The 23,693-nt window shown below is 35.4% G+C and overlaps 1 protein-coding gene across 1 annotated transcript in view; it reads left to right on the top strand.

Moving 5' to 3' along the window:
- The window catches only part of LOC101892363 (aminopeptidase N), a 766,723-nt gene that overhangs the window by 399,542 nt on the left and 343,488 nt on the right, over window positions 1-23,693 (top strand). Inside the window, exon 5 of the mRNA XM_059122797.1 lies at window positions 10,235-10,314. Coding sequence (XP_058978780.1) covers window positions 10,235-10,314 — 80 coding nt within the window. The remainder of the gene's footprint in view (window positions 1-10,234; window positions 10,315-23,693) is intronic.

Genomic DNA, 23,693 nt, shown 5'->3' with positions numbered 1-23,693 from the left:
ACCATCTGAAACGTATAATGGGCGATACGAAGCTGACATATGAGGAGCTCAGCACGGTACTAGCCCAGATTGAGTCTGTTTTGAATTCGAGGCCATTACATGAGCTTGGCAGTGGTGCGAATTGTATAGAAAAGAGGAAATCCATTAAAATTTGTAGGTTCGTTCCAACACTGGGCGTTTGGTGTGATGGACGATGATGACCGAGTAGCAATGGAGAATAACATGGAGAATTTATTAGCCAACCAAAAGAATCTAAAGGAACTGGCAAAGAAGCAGGCGTCCATAGTTGATGCTACTGTCAATATCCTTAAAAGAACAACCGAGGAAGTGAATTCACATTTCTCGGAGATAAAAAATAAGATTGAGAATATAACCGCCACCATGAATGAGAACTACTTCGTATACAGGGAGTCGATAAGATTCTTTATAATAGCCAAACAGATTCATGAGCTTGTGGGGAAATGTGAAGAAGTTCAAAGGGAAGTCATAGATGCTTTGATTGACGTGAACAGCGGTAGATTCCACCCCATTCTCATAACTCCTAAGCAGTTGCAGGCAGAGATAGTAAAGATTCGGGATGCCCTACCCGAAAAATATGTACTTCCTGGTAAACACAAAGGAATGGAATTAAAAGAGGTGCTACATTTGATGACGGGTCATGGAACATTTGTGGGGTCGCAGCTGATAATAGATATAAAAATACAACCATTCAATCGACAATCATCCCAGTTCTACAGGGTTACTCCCACACCGTTTCAAGAGGGTGGTACGGTGATGATAGCCCGGGTTAAAGCATCATACATTCTTTATAATTTTGAGCTCGATTCTTTCCATTTCTTGACACAGGCTATCATGAACGAGTGCAAAGAAACGCTGGGTAAAGAAATCATGTGTGAAGACAATTTTCCTTGGAGAGATGCGTCAACGAATCAATGCGAATTGGCGCCATTTAGACCTCACATAGATATAAACTGCGCTTACGATGAAGATGCCACTACAAATGCAAGGAAATTGGTTGTTCAAGACGTTCTCAAATAACACTGCACATCTGAAATGTTCCCATAAGCATCAAGGGATAATTGAACTTCCGCAGCAGGGGAATTTCTCGTTGAAGGCGGATTGTACAGCGAGAATCGGTCAAGTGACGTTTTTAGCTGATCATAGAGTACGGAATGAGGTAACAGCACAATTTCATTCCTTTCTTTTAAGGACGTAAGCGAGGCTGATAACAAAACTATCAAACCTATCGGAGATCTACTGATTAATCATGATAAAGAAATCAACCAATTGAAGGAGTGTGTGGAAAAATTAAGAAACGAAAACGTGGAGTTATGAGGACTGAATTTCCACCACATGTCGGGGCATACATCGTTAATTTTAGTACCTATGGTTATAGTAATAGTTATAATTTTATTAATAAGAAAAATAATGATAATCAGAAGAATAGCTGCAATACAATTCCCACGACCTGTAGAATGTTCAGATAGTAATCTATTTTTAACGATTAGGAATTCCAGGCGGCCATAAAATCTATTTGTGTGCACTGATAATAAAGGATCGATAAAGTCCACACATACAGATAGAGATGCGCTCAGTAGGTAGCACGCACTTAAGTGCTGTCACACAAGATCCCTCCTAGCGTGCCCTTAGAATAGATAAGAAAGATTGTGTGTCTGCGATTAGGTTAAGTCAGAATAGTTTAGGTAGCACTTAAGTAAGAAATATTCTTTAATAAAATCAGATTTGAAAATACATTATAACCGGCCGGTTATGTGTTTTTATTTCTCCGCGAGCAATGCCTATTACGTTCTACAACAAAAGTTGACAAGTTTTAAGAAAAACATTCCTCAGAGAATCCAGGAGAGAATCTGCAGCAGAAGATAAATCTCTCGTGTTAGCGAATAAACTAATGGCCACGAGAATACGAGGCGGTAAGTGGGATGGAAAATCGGCCGAGATTGAGGAGTGATTAAAACAACCAGAAGGCTTGAGCCTCGAATGTGAGTTCTATTTCCTTAGTCCGGAGGAAGTAGCAATGGAGGCTGAGGAGTGTGCGAAAATTATTTTTCCCAACTTTGAGCTGACAACAAAGCAGAGGCCCTCACAGGCAACAAGCTGTGGAAAAGAGACAAAGGGTGATATAACATGCCCTTTAGATGACAAAAGAGAAGATGAATGGTATATACGTGACCGGGAGACTCTCGAGATGGCACGAAGATATTGGCTGTTTTATTCACATGATTGCGAGTGTGACTGGTGCGTTTTTGTGGCCGCTCAAGATTTTGAGGACATGAGAATATTCCCGTTGTCAAGTCCTCACTTGGAGGAAACAAGTGAAAAAGGTCAAAATAGAACAACCATAAAGCCAAGGAAGAGGAAAGCCGTAGCATAAAATCACAATTGGCCGAGTTAACAACTAGAATAAAACTACTAGAAGGTGGCCTGAAAGAAGCGAATGTACCACAATGAGGCTTCAAGATTTGGCACAGTCCTTGGTCGCTAAATTTGAAAATGACCTACTGACCATTAGAGAAGAGTCTCAGAAGCAACTGCATGTCCTGTAAAAGCAAATACAAGATCTGGAACGGGAAAATATAAAATTGGAATTCGAAAATATTTTTGTAGTGGATCGCAATTGCCACAATCCATGTAAGCATATGTCAGAGAAATGTGATAATTCAGGAGGATCAGAAAACTTCGGAGAAGATAAGCGAGGCAAAGTGAAGAAAGTGATTATTACACAGCTGCCGAAACAAACTCCGGTTTCACAGTATGATAACAATTACAAACACCTGGAATCCTCATTGAAGCAACCGCGTATAAAATACATCAGCAGTGACCTGACCTTGGATGCCCTAAGAAAAAATGACTCCTTGGATGATCGCAACTAACAACTACCAAATCACAAGTCGCCAAAGATTCTTAAAGCTTGGAAGTTGAAGAATAGGCTGGATAGAAAAGCGGAGCCGTTTCCTGTAAGCGGTTACTTAGGATAATTTATATAATATAATCATTTTCAAAGCTATACATCTAAATATTTTTTATATCCACTGAAATATACACATTAAGCCGCCCGGAAGAATGTACAAAATATTCTGTACATACTTTTGAGTGCGGCTGAGGCGCTGGAAAAATCTAACCATTAAAAATAAATATTTTAAAATTGTCAATTTCCCAGTGGTCATAAAATATCACATGTGTACAATTCAGCGATCTTGTGCGCTATCGGATACGATAATGTGTAGGATCATAACCCACACACCTAAATATCGATGCGCCAAGTAGGTAGCCAAGATCACTTCAATGAAGGAACACGCAGCCAAGTAATGTTTCCGTTTAAATCTAATAATAGATAAGAATAATTGTGTGGCCTCGATTAGGTTAAGTTAGAACAGTTTTTGTAGAAAAAAAATATTTTTGAAATAAAACTTGAATTGAATCTACACCAAAGCGAAGCTATCGTATTCTTTTCTCGCCCTCTTACATTTGGTCCTTCGAGCCGGATCCAAAACAGAATTGAATCTACACCCAAGCGAAGCGGTCGTAATCTTTTCTTGCCCTCTTACAACTGTTTTTGCAAAATTATACCACTCATTTTCTGTATCGGTAAACGTAACATGAGAGACCACATGTTGTGCGTACATTTCAAAGGAGGAAATATACTTCTCCAGCACGATTCGTCTCATATATTATAAATATACTCCTTGTTCTCTTATATTATTTTGTGTGTTTAAAAATGGGCTATGTGTTCCCAGTTTGTAAGAAACATCCTTGCAGAGAATTGTCATTTAGGTCCAAGTTTTGGTATGTATAACCCCAACATATTGAAACCTCTGACCTTTCAGATATTTCAGTTTTAGTTTATCCAATCGGCATTTGTAAACCAACACATCTTTTGCGCTAATATTGAAACGCTGGCTGAACAGACATTATATCTCCTAAAATTTCGTCGTAGTCTTGTCCATACTTTTGACTAAGCTAATTTTTTTATATCTCCTTTTGACTAAACACAACCGAGCTTTGTATCGCCGAATTCCTCTCTTAGCGACACTCTTTATTTTAATTTGGTTCTTGTTGTCTGGTTTCGGTACAATTAAAGTACAATCTCCCGTGTCTGGCTATCTTTCAGTAAAAACATTTCTTTCGAAATAATTGTATTATTGTACATCCTTTGTTCATTAGCATGAGAAAACGTGGAAAACTTTGTTAAATGGAGTTTTTGCCGTTTTGCAATTAACGCTAAAATCTCAAGTTTTCTTTACTCCGCAATCAGTAACTTTAAACTCAATAAATTTTTCTTAGAATTGAGAATTCAACTTTACAAACATTGCTTGGTGTTTCATATCTCTAGCAATCCCAAAGAAATAGTGCTTTAGTACGTATCAAAAACTATTTGAAACCCCTTCTTCAGGACGTTCGAGACTGACATCAAATGAAATAATTACCACATAATTAGTTTACAACTTCCTTTTTTTCTGCTTCATGTGACAGTTTCACCACTAGCAAGTGATACAGTTTCACGAATTTTGCTATTATGTGTAATAAATCAATGATCCACTTCGATGAAAATTTTGTGCTGTTGGGAACATATGGTGTTTTCGCTTTCAACTCTCTTCGCTTTCTGCTTGTATACATTGTATACATTTAACACACAATGATATCAGATGATTTCAACTCCTATTTTAAAAAAATACTCTTAAGTCAGCAACAATTTGCGAGTGACATACATTATGCTGCATTACATAGAACAGATCAATCATTAGATAGAAACATATATATCATGGAAATAAAAGATATATTAAAATGCACACAGGAGAAAAAGGCGCCAGAAATAGACAGGGATGCTGTATGAATTCTTCAAGCATGATTTTTTGGAGGAGTTGGCTGCACAATACAATGAAATACGTAACAATGGTCATATTGATAAAATAATAAAATTCCCCATACACGAAAAAGGTGACTATATTGTGGCTAGTAACTACAGGGGGATTTCCCTAATAAATTCATTTGCCAAGATTTTTATGGGAATTCTGAATCAACGAATAAAAAATGGATGGACGAAAATAATATATTAAATGAATTTCAAGCAGTGTTCAGATCTGGCTTTTCGACAGTTGACAATATCTATAATCAATTGTGTATCTCAAGTTTTTTGAAAAGAAAAAAGTTTACGCGTTTTTCATTGATTTTTCCGCAGCTTTTGATACAGTGTCCAGATAGCTTTTGATCTATAAGCTCCACAAAATGGGAATAGTCAAACTTCTAGAAAAAATATATGGAAATACAAGGTCAATAGTATGGACTCAGAGGGTTTTAGCACATATACGGGAGGGCGGCAAGGATGTTTGTTATAGCTTTTTTTTGTTCGTTTTATATTTACATGAGTTTTCATGACTGCTTAGAAGGTGGACTAAATGTCGATGAGGAAAATATCCGCGTTTTGTTATATGCAGACGACATTATCTTACCAGTTGACGATGGAGAAGTGTTACAAAAGATAAGGCTGGAAAGTTACTGTGCCCAATGGAATATGGTAGTTAACTTGCAAACGTCGCAAATAATGGTTCTCGAAAAAGGTGGAGACCTATCACTGAATGATAAATGGAAATATCGCAACCAAACGAATATTGTTATCTGGAAGTCATCATTACACCGAAAATGAGATTTTCTACGCACGTCGAAAATAGACACATCAAATCAAAGAACTGTATAAATTCAACATGGAAGGAACTTATAAATAAACCTCAAATTTCATTGGTTGGGAAATGGAAAAATTTTCAGAGCGTTTGTAGAACAACTCAGTCTTACGTAGCCCAAGTATAGGGTTTTGGCTGGTTTGAAGAAGTAGACAAACTTCAGCGGTATTTTCTCAAAAGAGTTTTAAGGCTTCCCGAATCAATACCAAATTACATATTGTCCTTACCGATGTTCCAAATGTACAAACCGATGTTCCTGATAACCACTTCTATACCTTACAGCTTCATTTGGATTACATTAGCAACACTGTACACAAATATGAAATCAATTGGCTGCCACACATCCTATCATTAAAAATATGGGAAAAAATAATTTTTTGGGCAAAAGCTATGGAAACATATGCTGACATTGAACATATTTCAACATCAAATGTATGTATAATATCGCAGACATGGGTAACCTTAAAAAACTCATTGATAGCCCCACTCAGAATGAGAAGCTATATGGAAAAAAGAGAAATAGTATATGCCAGTGAAAATAGATTTTATCGTTTTCTGAACCCAGATGTTGGTATTGACTACATGGTAAATGTATGGAATTTGGACAGAATTTCAACTATAATGAAGGCCAGAGCTGATGTACTCCCATTAAATGGGATTAAGTTTGGAGAAATTGATACAAAATATTATTCATTATGTAACTCTGCAACATTTCATTGCCAAATGCCCTATTTTAAGCGAAATAAGAAGAATATTTTTTGAAAGGACATATTTAGAAGATAGTGTCTTAAAAAATATATCAAATGGTTATATAGTGTAAGAGGAAGAGAAAAGAATACGACCGCTTAGCTTTGGTGTAGATTCAATTCTAGTTTTATTTCAAACATATTTTTCTTAAGTGCTACAAAAACTAATCTATCTTAACCCAATCGCAGCCACACAATTATTCTTATCTATTATTAGAATTAAAAGGAAACATTACATGGCTGCGTGTCCCTTTATTCAAATGATCTTGGCTACCTACTTGGCGCATCGATATCTGTGTGTGTGGGTTATTGCCTTTATTATCCTACCCATTATCGTATGCGACAGCGCACAAGATGACTGAATTGTACACATGTGATATTTTATGACCACGGGGAAATTGACAATTTTGAAAAAATTATTTTTAATGGTTTGATTTCCCCAGCGCCTCAGCCGCACTCAAAAGTATGTACAAAATATTTTGTACATTCCCCCGGGCGGCTTAATGTGTATATTTTAGTGGACTGTATTTGAATATGAGATAAAAAAATATTTAGATATATGGATTTGAAAATAATTATATCATATAAATTATCCTAGGTAACCGGTTGCTGGACACGGCTCCACTTTTCTATCCAGCCTCTCTCGCCAATAGCACCACCTTTATCTGCCGGTTTCATTCTCCATACCGCATTAATAGTCCATCGATGCAGACCGCCATCATTCACGTCGGAAAGGATTGCTATTGGCTCCATGGTACGCTCTGCTTTTTCGTGTTCCGTTCTTAAGGTTATTGGTTGTTTGTAATTAATTTCTCTCTGGTAATATATTTCCGGAACCAGAGACATTTCTTTGGCTTTTTCTACTTCATCGATGCATTCCTTTCCTGCTAATTTACCACATTCGTCGACAATTTTTGGACCTTCTGTGCGTGGCGGCTTTTCTTCTCTTTCCTCTTCTTCAATAAGACTATTTATTACTTTTCTTACAAAACGGTCGTCCTCATTGCCATTGCATCGATTGTTTTTTTAATAAATTGAAAGGTTCCTCCCGAAATGGTTTTCCGTATGTCAGCGCTAATACGACACCAGAATGTTCTTCTTCTTCCCGTTCCTCAAACTGAGGACTTGCCGGCGGAAATTTATTTAATAATTGATGTGAGGATCTCCATTTCCCAAAAGTTTCATCCAATCATCGAATTGGTTTGAGTTTCACGGGATTACGTTCCTCTTTTACATTTGCCAGTTGTTTGGACAGGTCATCTCTCTCAGCTTCCAAGACTTGCCGCGCACTTTCCGAGCTAGCCAATTTTTCATTGACTTTCTCTAACTTCGTTTTAAGACGTCGCAGTTAATTTTTCTGAACGCGATGTTTTTCTTCGAATTGTTCATCTTTGGCCCGCAGGTTTTCTTCAGATTTGGCGAGCAGATATTTTTCGTGGGCCTTCGCTTTTCTCAATATCATTTCACTTTTTTCCACTTCGATTATTAGTTGAGAACGCAATTCATAGGCTTTTCATAGGCTTGCATTTGTTCGTGAAAACCATCTTCTAATTCTGTCGTAATCTTCCTTTGTTTCGACATAGTTAAGTTGTCTGTTTTCTTCCACTTGCTCTTCCCATGTTAAATAGTCACATTTCAGCGAGAGTATCCATCGTAATGGAGGTTTCATCGAATCTTCGATTTCTTTATCGATGTCCAAGTTTGTGTAATTGCGACGTGTAACGTCGACGTTAATAACTGGAAATAGTCTGCCAAAGTGGTGAAAGCTTCTTCCATTTCTTTATACATTTTTAATTTAAATGTTTAAGATGGGACTATTTGTCCTCTTTTCAAAACCTTTTTAAATTCTTGTATTTATATTCTTAGCTTTTTTCTATTTTTTGCTCTTTTCCACTTGAGACAATTTGATGTCCTCTTTCCAAACTAATATATATGTATATTTCATTTTATTGGGACTTTTGTTGCCCTCTTTTCACTTTGTTTTTGCCCCTATGGCTTTTTTATTTAATTAATCCCTTCGGTTATTTTTAAAATGCCACTATCGTCTTACATTTAAAATGCCTCAACGGACTTTCTTTTCTGTAGAAATTCTCCTCTTCTTCTGAAGAATAGCTAAATTTACTTGCAGAGAGTCTCTTACCACTGGTGGGGGAAAACTCCTACAATTTTCTCTTTTGCTGTCGTTAGTCCTTTACACTTTATAAAAAAGTGAAGGCTCGATTGACCAAATGTAAGAGGACGAGAAAAGAATACGACCGCTTCGCTTGGGTGTAGATTCAATTCTAGTTTTATTTCAAACATATTTTTCTTAAGTGCTACAAAAACTAATCTATCTTAACCTAATCGCAGCCACACAATTATTCTTATCTATTATTAGATTTAAAAGCAAACATTACATGGCTGCGTGTCCCTTCATTCAAGTGATCTTGGCTACCTACTTGGCGCATCGATATCTGTGTGTGTGGGTTATTGCCTTTATTATCCTACCCATTATCGTATGCGACAGCGCACAAGATCACTGAATTGTACATATGTGATATTTTATGACCACTGGGAAATTGACAATTTTGAAGTATTTATTTTTAATGGTTAGATTTCCCCAGTGCCTCAGCCGCACTCAAAAGTATGTACAAAATGTTTGGTACATATAGGATTTCGATGGAAAAGATTATACAATTATATAGAAACTGCCCTAAATTATAGACATCGTATAAGCCGAGAAATATTTTTTTGGGATGAAGACATTTGTTGCCTTAAAAAAATTTAAAAATTGCCAAATTGGCAAACAACTTTTAACAGCAAAAGTGAATATATATATATATCAATTTTATTTTGTTATTCTGATTATATAATAATATTATAATGTACACATTGAATTTTAACTAACAAAAAAAAAAAAAAAAAAAAAAATAATAAACAATGTAGTCTAATTTATACCAATAATAGCAGAGTTTCCCACTGATATCAGCTTAACGACTTTGAAAAACCTTTAATGTCTTTGAGACTATATTTGACATTGCAAATTTCTGTTGACGATGATAAACTGATTTTTACTACACTCACAATCAACTCTTCTATTTTACGCGTCTCCAACGCTGTTGCTATTGTATTAACGAATGCTGAGCAACATTGCAACGGCCCAACGTTCAGAAAAATTTTTACCAATTCGAGTTTCTCATATAAAGTTTTCATCTCGGTGGCCATTGTATTGTCCATATTGAATTTCATTGCGCATACTTTCCTAACAATTCTCACCCTTCTACCAAGAGCGTCCTTCATGATGAGATTTTAAAGTGTCCAATGATTGTTTTACTGCACATTGCACATTTCCAAGCGCCTTCTCTTCGCAAAATCAATTCTATCTTATACTTCCAAAGATGATAATGATTCTCGTTAAGCTTCGAGCAAGACGCCTAAATGAAATCCATGCTACAAACCCTATTAGAGTCTGCTAGAGAAACACTATTTGGAAAACATTTTAACAAACTTGTTATACAGAAGACAACCATGTGTTAACACAAATAGAAAAGTACAGAAATATTATTACAATGAAATATTGATTTAATAATTTTTAACAAAGTAAATATAATTCTAATAGAATCATGATTATTGTATTTGAAAAGTAAGATTGGTATTGTTTTGTATCATATTTTAGTATAAAGAAGTTTCAGAACTTAGAAAAGAAGCCAACAAATAAAAATATTTCATCTTTTAATTCAAATTGTATTTTATTTCTAATTAAGTTAAAGCATAAAATCTTTGATGGTATTAATAACTCTTCCTCTTTTCAAGGTTCCATTCAACGTATCAATCTCAAGACCAAGAAACTATGTCACGCTATTTAATACACCATTACTTAGGACAGAAGAACTGTAAGTTTTTTTTTTGAATATGTATGTAGAGCTTTAATCACCGCTGCTATGCTAAATAAATATATATTGATGTTTCCTTATATTTTTATTTTATTTTGATTTGGTTTTATTTTTGAAAAGTCGTGAACTTCTGTTTTTTCTGTTTAAAATAGAGTAAACCTGTTGTTCTGAAAACTCTAAGACCAAATATAATATTTTATTGTTTTTGTAAACATAAAAGTGGGAATTAATTTCCACCTATATAAAAAATATAATATTTTACTGTCCAAACTTATGAATTTTATGCTGATTTTGAATATATATACTTTATGGGGTCTACGACGAATAATTAGGTATGTAACAAATGGAATGACAAAGTTAATATACCCTCCTTTCCAAGGTGGAGGGTATAAAAATGGCTTCTGGGATGCCATCACTTATGGACGTCGACATTAATATGATACTTCATAACGGTGTCGACTGTTTATCGATAATATGCATTTGTCATCTCTAATATTTGTAACAACCGATTTGTTTTGTTTCCAATTTTTATTTATTTATTGTTTTTTTTTTTTTTTTTTTTTTTTTTTTTTTTTTTTTTTTTTGAGAAATGTTTTAAAGTTTTTGAGTGAGTAAGTGTGTGATGAAGAAAATAGAAGGAATTTGGTAAAGAAATGAAGACTTGTGAGGCAGAAATGTAACATCTTTGCATTACAGGATGAAAAGTAAGTAACGACTTCAAGGTTATCTATTTCCCAACTAATGTATTGTTATTTCCGTACCGAACACTTAAAATCAGGGACCGTAACAGCTGAGTGTGGGAAATGATTTGAACTTGTGACTAGAACTGCCAGACGTGTCGAAAATTCTGTCTGCGACTCTGGATGTCATGGAAGATACAGTTTGTCCACAATGGATAAAATTCGAAATAACGGAGGCTGATCTGCAATTTCCATTTTTTTTTTAGAAAACGGATTTTACTGGTGTGGGTGGAACGTGCCAAATAAAGAAGACCAGCATAACTATTTTAATTTGGCGTAAACTTATTTGGCATTGTTTTCAAAGGGGATTGCGGGTTCCAATTTTCGGATTTCACTCTTAGCAGTCTTTCCCTTATAGCACACATGCCAAACAAAACGGTCAGCTTTTTCAAAAGCTATATCGCATTCTTGGTATTGGCTTTGACATTTCACTCCCTGAACAGGATTTATTCGTTTCGGAAATTGGAGCAGATTAGCCACATCTTCCTCTAAGGGGCTGAGTGTCAGCTGCATAATATTCCACAGTAGCCGTACACTCGGTTTTGTTGGTAACCTTTTTTTACTTTACATTTTAAAACCCGCCAAACCTGTAAAAGAACTTTGTCCAACAACTTATTTTTCTAAAATAGAATTTACTGTGTTTTTTTCATCCATCACTAGATCTTTTTGGTGGCCCAAAAGCATTTAAAAATATTTTGCATTGCCCTTTTAAATCATCTGCAACGGTACCTCTGCGAAATCCCCTTTCAAGAGGTGAATTGTTCATTCGTTATTTTAATTTAGGAATTTTCCATTTTTATTTTTAAGTAAAATACATTAGGTTCGGCCGGGTAGAACATTCAATATCCTCCACATTGTTATATAAAAGTAATGCACGTCTGATTTGACAAGATTCTTTGACCCATTTGCAATTACTGGTCCTGTGGTCTCATCAGCATAGATCTTTATTCAGCAGCTGTGGAGGAACAAAATAGGCTGGGACGAGGAACTCCCAGCAGAAAAGGCAGCATATTGGTTATCGTTCCGAGAAAGCTTGGAAATATTTAATGATATCAAATTACGCAGATACATATTCAATGGAGGGACACCAACATAAATTGATATACACACATTTGTGAACGCCTAATAAAAGGCATACAGAGCTGTGATACATCTTCTGGCTATGCAAAAAGATGGAAGGCTCAAAATCGAAAATAGCACCAATAAAGGAGATCATTTTGTCACGGTTAGAGCTTTGTGCCGCTGAATCGGGAGCAAAACTTACTGCTCAAGTCAAGGCTGAATTGGGTTACGAACATTTATTAGTCAGATTTAGAGATTACTTTGTATTGTGTTACGTGCCGATTTCTGGTCAGCCATCTGCTTCTAGACCTGAGTGGCATGCTAGGTTTTCATCGACTAGCTCTTGTCGGAATGGCGAGGTTCTTTGGTTTAAAGCAGACGGAACACGACAACATAGTATAAGAATCATCATGCCTATACGATCACCAAATAATTCTTTAAAAGAGCAGTATATCTTTTTTTTTTCTTGAACAATATCCATAGCAAATACCTACCTTTGATGACGAGATATTATGTCATCTGAGTGTTTTACCCCTTCCCATCCTTGGTAATCCTTCACTCTATTTTAGTTAAGATTACCCCATATTTGAACTATCAAAATTTGGGCATTTAGGTACTTCATATAATCATATTCCTCTATATAATTAGAATTAGCAATTCATATTGATTATGTTCTTAAATCTAAAGGATAAAATACATAATAATAATAATAATTACAATTTTACATAATAATTAAGTTGTTTTCTTATATAATAATTTTAACATTGCAATACTTCTAAAATTTATCGCATGCGAGAATTTTGTTTTCTGTCTTTTGAATTCCTTTAGTGCAAAAAAAAAAAGTTCTTTGATTCTTATTTTCTATTTGCTTTTGTTTTGATTATAAGTTTCTTCTAATTGATCTTATGCTTCTTCTTATTCTATTTTTTTGGCAATTTAAAGAAATTGATTACGCAGATAAAATGAAATATGAAGAGCAAGCAGATAAGAGAAACGAAGATAAGATGATTTGGAAGAAATTATAAACAAAACCGGTGTTTGACAAAGTAAAGATAAGGAGTGTCTATTTAGTTAACAAGGAAAAGTAATAGTTTTCGGGTAGTAATTATTTAAATTGTTTGGTGAATGATTATAAAGTTAAAAATTGATTTTCTCGGCTATATTTAACATTTATGGATCTAGTGAAATCAGTACTTTGTGATATTATTGTCCAATTAAAATACGGTACCTGCATTAGATTATTGTTGTTGTGATTGCTTGAAGAGGAGACATGTGCAAAACTCGTTAAGGGTTATTGTTGGTGTTTTCCCAAAGATGGATTATATGCCTTTCAGTCTCTCTTGGAATGATGTCCAATGGAAGTTTTTGTTGTTTTGAAGAGGTGTTGCACCAGACAAGGTGAGTTAACTCAACTTATTTAGTTATGTCTATTTCTAAATATTATTAGAGCTGATTGTATGCTATGGATGGGCGGGTATGGTAAGTCGTGGACCAGATGTAAATAGGTTCGCCTTAATTCCAACTGCGAGCTTATTGAAATTTTGCCCACAGATTGGAAACCTCCAAGCTGGTAATAAATGTACAAAAATTTATGTAAGATTTCACATATGGCAGAATAGTTCTCACTATATACAGCTCTTGCTGTTTAATTGGTTTTAACTCACATTTATCTTACCTTCTCAGTTGGGTCGTTTCTCTCTTGTTTTGTCTGGAGAATAATTTAACTTTTCTTGTTTTGACAAAATATTCCTTTTTGAGTAAACTATTTGTTTTTAACTGAATTTAGAAGCTAGTCTAATGGCTCTAATTATTTTTTTTTTTTTTTTTTTATGGAGCCAAGTTCTAAGGATTGATCTCCAAAATTTTGATCTGAATCCCACGAGGTCAACTTAGAAAAGAAATAATTTTAGTAGAGTGCAAACGGAAATAGTTTGTGACAATGAATGACAACTGATGCTGATTATAATTGTTTATAAACAATATGCGTAACATATGATATATGTCATAGTTTGAAGACAACTGCTAGAACTGCCTGTTTATCCCGTTAAATAATCTTTAAGATTCAATTTTTAAAATATAGTATTGGAAAATATTGTAATCCCCTGGAAAAAGTATTTTATAGATACTTAAAGTAGTTGAAATAGGTGGATAACCAATTTTGGTTTTCGTTAAAAAGCAGGACAGAAAAAAAAATCTATAACAAATCTGCTTCGTTCAGCGGATTTATCCGTTAAACGAAAAGAAAAAAGGATTTTTTTTCTTACTTTAACCTCAAGCGTGTGGCTCGACCCACGAAGCCGGGCAATATCATACTGGCATTACCTGCAATTGATTAGGTTCTAAGATCGCTGCCGTGGAATGTCCCTATTATTTTTCCTTCCATACTCTCTATCTCATATAGGCAGTTTCCAACTTTTTTCCTTACCCTGCATTTGATATATTTTGGTAACATTTTCGAATTTATCCCTTTTTGCATATTGCTTAAAGTGTGATTTTTACGAAATACAATTTGTCCTGGGATAAATGATACATTACGCGACCGCAGGTTATATACCTTATTTGCTTTTTCATGCGCATCATCTAAGTTATTCGATATTCTTTCCCTAATTTTGCTGATGCGATCGTTGTGTTGAACTATAGTATCATCTTCCATCATATTAAGTTTTTCTAATAAAGAATATGATGTACCATGTAGACACATATTTTGGCCAAATACAGCATAATAAGGACTATAGCCTATAGATGAATGATAGTCACTTCTTAACACAGTCAATATTTTTGGAATACATTTATCCCAGTTCGTATGGTCTATTTCTTTTTTCAAAAGGAAGCGGATTTTTGAAATTATTTCACGATTAACTCGCTCTGAGGCATTTGCCTGGGGCGAGTAAAGTGCAGTTTTAATGTGGGAAATCCCATACAATTTAAGAAAATCATTCATTTCGTTAGAGATAAATTGCTTGCCATTATCGGTGTGAATATATTGAGGTACACCGAATGTTGAGAATAAATAATTCTGAAGAAAGTCGATTGTGTTTATTGACGTGGCAGATCGCATGGGCTGAAGAAAAATAAATTTTGTAAAATGATCAAGAACGATCAATAGCTGCGTGTTTTTTTGCTTTGAACAAGGGTACGGTCCTAAAAAATCACAGTAAAGCCGTTGAAAAGGCCGATATGTTTTGAATTGTGTACCCATTATAGGCCGCAAAACTTTATTTTCAGGTTTCATAGTTTTACAATCATCGCATTCTTGGACAAACATCCTAATATCTTTTGCCATTTTAGGCCAAAAGTAAAGTTGCCTTACTCTCGCCAGAGTTTTGAAATATCCACCGTGACAAGTAGCATTGTGAGCATTTTCTATTGCTTTTTGCGTTAAACCTTTGGGTAGCCAAATACGCCATAGACTATCTTCCTCATCTACGTGACCTTCTCTGAATTTAACGCGCTTATAAACTTGATTTCCTGAAATATCCAAATCTGGAAGAGTCGATTTGTTCTTAGAAATTAAAGATTTTAAAGCGTTGTACTCTGGGGAGATGAATTCTTCGCTGTTAATGTCGATTTCTGGAAAGGCTGTTGTCAAGTCGAGCTCATCCACATCAATACGTGACAAGGTATCTGGGACAACATTAAGTGACCCTTTACGATGCTCCATATTAAAGTCGTATCGTTGGAGCTTGAGGCTCCATCGTGCAAGGCGACCACTTAAATCTTTTTGGGTCATAAGCCATTGTAGGCTAGAGTGGTCTGTTATAATACGAAATGGCAAGCCTTCTATATATGGTCTGAATCTTTGTACACAGACAATTGCTGCAAGACACTCCAACTCAGTGACAGTGTAATTGCGCTGTGCTTTGTTAAGCTTTTGCGATACAAACGCAATAGGCTTTTCCTTCCCGTCATCTGTGTATTGAAATAAAACACCACCCACACCAACCCGTGAGGCATCGCATTGGACGATAAATTCCTTATTGAAATTGGGTTGTGCCAACACGGGTGCTTTGCTGAGTGCTTCTTTCAGCTTTTCAAATGCTGCTTTGGCTTCACCGTTCAATTGGAATGGCTTGCCATTCTTTTTTAAGCAGTCAGTGAGAGGACCCGATAAGTCTGAAAAATTGTTTATAAAACCTCTATACCAGTTGGCCATACCAACAAATCTTCTAACTTGTCTAGGAGATTTTGGAATAGGGAAATCTTTGATTGCCTTAACCTTGTCAGGGTCTACCTTTAGGCAACCATTACCTATGCGGTAGCCCAAATATTTTATTTCCTTCTGGCAAAACTTGCTTTTGCTAACATTTATTGTTAATTTGGCGTCTCGAAGGCGGTTAGCAACATCCCCGAGCAATTTGATATGCTCATCGAAAGTTGGGCTGCAAACTAGCAGATCATCTAAGTAAATAAAAACATTTTCTCTCATTCTAGAAGGTATTACCTTGTCCATAAGTCTGCTCATGGTTTGTGGACCATTGCAGAGGCCGAAAGGCATGACTCGGTATTGATATAAAGGTTTTCCTGGAACAGCGAATGCTGTCTTTTCCTTCGATGATTCTGAAAGCTTAATTTGAAAAAAAGCATCTTTCAAATCGATACCACTAATAAAAAAGGTATCTTTCAATCTACTTAGCAGCCCATTGATGTGGGGTAAAGGATATGAGTCCTTTTTCGTCAAGGCATTTACCCTTCGAGAGTCAAGACAGAGCCTCACTTTACCGGGCTTACGAACTGTTACCACTGGACTACACCATGGCGAGTTCGATTCTTCGATAACGCCTAGTTGAAGAAGTCTTTCTATTTCTTCGTACACTTCCTTCTGTCTAGGGGGAGATAAAGGGTAATGTTTTGATTTAATGGGTACTGACTCGCCCGTGTCAATGTGATGCTCAAGTAAGTCGGTACACCCTAAACCACATTTTTCATATGAAGGAAACTTTAAAATGACAGCATCAAGTTGCAATTTTTGTTCTGGACTTAATTCATGAAACAGCAAATCACCTTCTTCTGAATCAGATTCATCAATAGACGCTATTTGAGGGATTACTTCTGGGGCAAGAGCGAATAATCTCCAGAAATCAACGCCAAGGTAAACTTCTTGCGACAGGGATGGAACCATATAGAAATTAAGTTCCTTGGTAACATTTTTATATCTAATTGGTAATAAGCAATGCCCAATAACTTCTCTTTTAGATCCATCTGCAGTAGATACATAGGATTTAAAACACCGCAACTCAATATTATTTCTATTTAAAAATTCATTACAATTTCTTCCCATTACTGAAACACTAGCTCCAGAATCCAATAAGGCTGTGAATTCATTATCTAAAATTTGAACCTTGACAAAAGGTCTATCATCACCATTTTCAATAAGCTTAGTGGATTCAATAATTTTCCTATATTTCTTCCTAGTGTTAAAGCGTTTCCTACACTTTAAAATCTTGTTTTTAATACATTGAACATTAGATGTTGATAAAAGTTTTATTTTATTGTGCATGATATCTGTATCTTCCTGTGGAAGATAACAGATTATATCCTCGTGAGGCTCGGGGTTTACTTTTGGTAACGAGAGTCCCCGACAGCCATCTCGTTCCTTTTCATGTTTCCCGTATGCGAATTTGGGCAATTAGTGGTGAGAACACCGTGTTGGCCACATTTGTAACAAAATTTATTTCGTTTCTCATCTGGGCAGTATATGTATGAGTGGCCAAAGTTCAAACAGTTCCAGCATTTGATTTTGGAATAGTCTGACTTTGGAGAAGAACGATTTAAATTAAATGCTTCAATTTGTGGATCATTGAGTATGTCTGAAGGATCTTCTTCATTTATGTTTGCATGGACTTCATGCACATGTTTGCCTGTGTTTTGTATATTTGTCTGAACTTTATTTTCCTTAATCAGTTTTTCAGCTTTTCTGGCTATATCCCTAAGGTCCTCAAGATTTTTCGGTTCAGCACTAAATAGCATGAGTTTGAGGTTTGAATTTACATTGTTTTTAATGATTTTTATTAAGGATCTCTCGGATATTGGATCTTGCATGCGAATATTCATGGCTACCAAGCAAGTATGAAATTCATCATATGATTCTTTTGGATGTTGTTTCCTAAGAGATATACGCATCATGACTTCATGATCTGACTCCAAATTGCCAAATTCTTTTGTTATGGCATAACAAAGATAGGGGTAGGTGTACTCCCTGTTTTGTTTAATAAAAAGCCAATACCAAGTTTCAGCTTTACCACTCAAAAATACTTGGAAGTTACTTAATAAGAAGTCATTACTGCACTGATTGCGCTTAGAAAGGGTATCAAGCTTGAATAAGAAATCCGAAACGCTTCCTGTACCATCAAAATTTACCTTCCAGTCTTTAAGTTCTGGTGGTTTTCTAAAGGTAGTTAATAATTGTTGAGAAGTCGAGGTGGTTGCCGATTCTAAAGGAGGAGTGCTCCTCGTGTTACTGATTGACAAATTTGAAATGGTCTCTTTTATCGCATTGATTTCTGATCGAAATTCCGCTTGGGAATCAAGAATAGTTTGATGTATAGATGTCAGGAGTGCATCTAATTCTGGGACATGCTGAGAGGCTACAGGGGCGGTATTATAATCTGTATTGCTGCCCGCTGGTATATTGCTGGAACTAGTGGAAGCCATATTCATTTGAGTTTGTAAACGATGAGATTTTTCTATAAATTCGGTTTGAGGTAAAAGATTTTCTAAGTCTGAGTGAGTTAAATTTTCTATTGTTGTCTCTGAAACATTAACACATATTGGTTGTTCTTGATTTGTCAAACTAGTTTCGGCTTGAGTGGCATCTGCCAAAGAGTTTTCTATCGACACACTATTCAAAGTGTTTTTTGATGCTGCAATATTAGCAGGAGATGAGGTGGTAGGATGAAGAATTGTACCTGTTTGATCTGCCCACTCCACTTCTGTATTAGAATTGATTAAGGTTTGCTCTAATGAAATTAATGATTGTTTAGGTTTATTGGCTGAAATAGAGGGCTTTTCGGAAGAGCTTCGTGGCGGCGAATAAACTAATCGTGGCATAGATCTAAATGCTTCTTCAGTGCTATCAAAAGAATTATTAGGTACGTTACTCACTATAAGTTTACCTCTGCCTCGAATAGAAGGCGAATTTTTACAAATAGCGCTATTTTTGTTTGAATTAGATCTGGTTATCATAATACAGACTAATTTTGAAATGAATATAGGTTTTTGTGAAATTTTAACTTGTAATATGTGGTAAGAAAAATTTTATCGAGGAATAATGTTTATAATCCCTACCTAAATGCCAAAATAAAGATAATTCAGGGTTCGTACTAGCAGTGGAAGTAGACGCTTCAAGTGTTTTAAATTTCAAACCTGCCTTCTACTAGTAGAACCTTATATTTGCTTAAATAACTGTTTAAAACGAGATTATATGACCAATATTTTTGTTTTACTTCTCTTTGAATTCCATGTGTACATTATACGAGTGTATATTTAAATTGCCAACATAAATTTCGCAACACAAAGATCACCTTTAAAGTAATAGTATCGGACTTCGAAATCCAAAGATTGACTGGGAAAATTCTTTTACGTTGTATTATGAATAATATGACCACTAAAGAGAACTCTGTTTCGTTCGTAGTTGCTTCCTGGGCTCATATATTTTCATAACTCAAGCAAAAGTATCGCGTTTACATGGAGTTGAAAGAGTATAGCTTAAGGTATTTGAATGGAAATTGTTCAAAAATGTTATTTAATGATTAACAATTATGTTAAAAGTCTACCGTTGGGCGCCATCTATGTTACGTGCCGATTTCTGGTCAGCCATCTGCTTCTAGACCTGAGTGGCATGCTAGGTTTTCATCGACTAGCTCTTGTCGGAATGGCGAGGTTCTTTGGTTTAAAGCAGACGGAACACGACAACATAGTATAAGAATCATCATGCCTATACGATCACCAAATAATTCTTTAAAAGAGCAGTATATCTTTTTTTTTTCTTGAACAATATCCATAGCAAATACCTACCTTTGATGACGAGATATTATGTCATCTGAGTGTTTTACCCCTTCCCATCCTTGGTAATCCTTCACTCTATTTTAGTTAAGATTACCCCATATTTGAACTATCAAAATTTGGGCATTTAGGTACTTCATATAATCATATTCCTCTATATAATTAGAATTAGCAATTCATATTGATTATGTTCTTAAATCTAAAGGATAAAATACATAATAATAATAATAATTACAATTTTACATAATAATTAAGTTGTTTTCTTATATAATAATTTTAACATTGCAATACTTCTAAAATTTATCGCATGCGAGAATTTTGTTTTCTGTCTTTTGAATTCCTTTAGTGCAAAAAAAAAAAAGTTCTTTGATTCTTATTTTCTATTTGCTTTTGTTTTGATTATAAGTTTCTTCTAATTGATCTTATGCTTCTTCTTATTCTATTTTTTTGGCAATTTAAAGAAATTGATTACGCAGATAAAATGAAATATGAAGAGCAAGCAGATAAGAGAAACGAAGATAAGATGATTTGGAAGAAATTATAAACAAAACCGGTGTTTGACAAAGTAAAGATAAGGAGTGTCTATTTAGTTAACAAGGAAAAGTAATAGTTTTCGGGTAGTAATTATTTAAATTGTTTGGTGAATGATTATAAAGTTAAAAATTGATTTTCTCGGCTATATTTAACATTTATGGATCTAGTGAAATCAGTACTTTGTGATATTATTGTCCAATTAAAATACGGTACCTGCATTAGATTATTGTTGTTGTGATTGCTTGAAGAGGAGACATGTGCAAAACTCGTTAAGGGTTATTGTTGGTGTTTTCCCAAAGATGGATTATATGCCTTTCAGTCTCTCTTGGAATGATGTCCAATGGAAGTTTTTGTTGTTTTGAAGAGGTGTTGCACCAGACAAGGTGAGTTAACTCAACTTATTTAGTTATGTCTATTTCTAAATATTATTAGAGCTGATTGTATGCTATGGATGGGCGGGTATGGTAAGTCGTGGACCAGATGTAAATAGGTTCGCCTTAATTCCAACTGCGAGCTTATTGAAATTTTGCCCACAGATTGGAAACCTCCAAGCTGGTAATAAATGTACAAAAATTTATGTAAGATTTCACATATGGCAGAATAGTTCTCACTATATACAGCTCTTGCTGTTTAATTGGTTTTAACTCACATTTATCTTACCTTCTCAGTTGGGTCGTTTCTCTCTTGTTTTGTCTGGAGAATAATTTAACTTTTCTTGTTTTGACAAAATATTCCTTTTTGAGTAAACTATTTGTTTTTAACTGAATTTAGAAGCTAGTCTAATGGCTCTAATTATTTTTTTTTTTTTTTTTTTATGGAGCCAAGTTCTAAGGATTGATCTCCAAAATTTTGATCTGAATCCCACGAGGTCAACTTAGAAAAGAAATAATTTTAGTAGAGTGCAAACGGAAATAGTTTGTGACAATGAATGACAACTGATGCTGATTATAATTGTTTATAAACAATATGCGTAACATATGATATATGTCATAGTTTGAAGACAACTGCTAGAACTGCCTGTTTATCCCGTTAAATAATCTTTAAGATTCAATTTTTAAAATATAGTATTGGAAAATATTGTAATCCCCTGGAAAAAGTATTTTATAGATACTTAAAGTAGTTGAAATAGGTGGATAACCAATTTTGGTTTTCGTTAAAAAGCAGGACAGAAAAAAAAATCTATAACAATTGGATCAATTCAAAACCTTCAACACTGAAGAATTTAGTTGCCAACAAGATTAAAAATATACAAAGAAGGTCGCTAAGCACTCAATGGCGATATGTGGGAACAAAGGATAAACCAGCACATTTCATATCGGATCGGCTGTCAGGATGTATGATGTGGTTTTATGAAGCCACAATTCTACACGTAAATGTACCCCTCTAGCCGGAACTTTTCCCAAAGAATGGAGAAAGTGGAGCTGATTTTGAATTTAAAACTAAATCTACAGTGTCAGCAATAGCCTCAAAGAATGGGTTACATATATGGGATACCACATCACAAGGATTATTTTAGTCATCTAAAACGAATTGGCAGTTATGTCCTGCGATTTGCCGAAAGGATAAAAGGACGCAAGCATTGAAGCTCAATAGAAGTATTGACCCCTATGGAGCTGCATCAAGCAACGCAACTAATAGTCAAGACCATCCCAGTGTCGGTTTTCACAAAGCAGTTGGTGAAACATGTAGTATTGGACAAATCTAGTTCCAAACACAGTTTAACTCCGTTTCGTGATGACAGTAGGACACTTAGATTCGGTGGCAGGTTGGAAGAGGCAACCTTACCATACGACACAAAACACCCGATGTTGTTACCATACAACGACCCAATTGTAAAACACATCCTTGGTATTATTCATATGGATAATAAGCACTGTGGCTTACAATTACTTCTCGCAACCTCAAGACAAAAATATTGGATTATCAAAGGGAAGGCTAAGCACGCAACATTGTGCAAAACTGCGTAAAGCGCACCCGAGCAAAGTCGAAGTTATATAATCAAATTATGGGAAATTTCCCACCTAACAGAGGCACGCCTGCAAGGCCATTTATTGTGTCCGATGTTGACTATGGCCGTTATGAGTCCACTACAAAATGCGAGGGAAGAGTACAAAAAAGTTCACATCGCTGTGTTTGTCTGCTTCGCCAAAGGCTGTGCATTTGCAAATAGCTGCTGACCTGACAACGGACGCCTTCATTGGAGCGTCGAGAAGATTTATCGCTCATAGGGCGAAATGTCAAACCTTGTATTCAGTCATTGCGACAAACCTTCTAGGAGCCAAAAATGAGCTCGATAAATTTAATCAAGTAATAGACGATTCATGCACCAGGAATAGCTCACTGGAAGCTGCGGTGAAGTCAGCAGAGCAACTGTTGATTGGTACCACAAGTAGTGCATCCTTAAGAGTTGGAAACAATTGTTATCGTAATCATTGACAAACAGATGGAAGGTATTGTCGCAGATTAGGCGTGAGTTCTGGAGACGTTGGTCTACGGAGCCGTGAGATACTTTCAGAAAATCTCTTACAAGTACAGAAGCAGTTGGAATCTAGTACACTGAACATATTTCCCACGCGCAGCAGTCGGGAACAACGTACACTTATTATTTGGTGTTTTGGACACAGAATATGCGAAACAAATGGCTGTGAAAATCGAGAAGGCATATTAAGACAAACAACATCTGTTGGAGCTGCTAAAGAATAAGACATCCACTATTGATTCAACAGTCAACATAATTAGAAAAGATGAAGATATGAGTCAAAGAATCTTTGCCAACATGCAAGTAGAAATGAACTGGGTGGCAAATAAGGTAAAGCAGGAGGAATATTTTACAAAGGTAACATAATCAATTATTTTCCTCACTTCGCAGCTTATGCTACTGTCATCAAGTTGAAATATATAGAAGATAACATAAACGATGTTTTAACGGATGCTCCCCACATCAATTGCTGATCGAGCTCCAAACCATAAAGGCTCATTTCTTCAAATTAATGAGGAGTTAGGGAAGGGTTATAAAAAACCATATCATATTCGAGATTTGCC

The sequence above is a fragment of the Musca domestica genome, unplaced genomic scaffold, assembly GCF_030504385.1.
Source record: "Musca domestica strain aabys unplaced genomic scaffold, Musca_domestica.polishedcontigs.V.1.1 21, whole genome shotgun sequence".
Classification (NCBI taxonomy): Eukaryota; Metazoa; Arthropoda; class Insecta; order Diptera; family Muscidae; genus Musca; species Musca domestica.
This window is presented reverse-complemented; position numbering and strand designations above follow the sequence as displayed.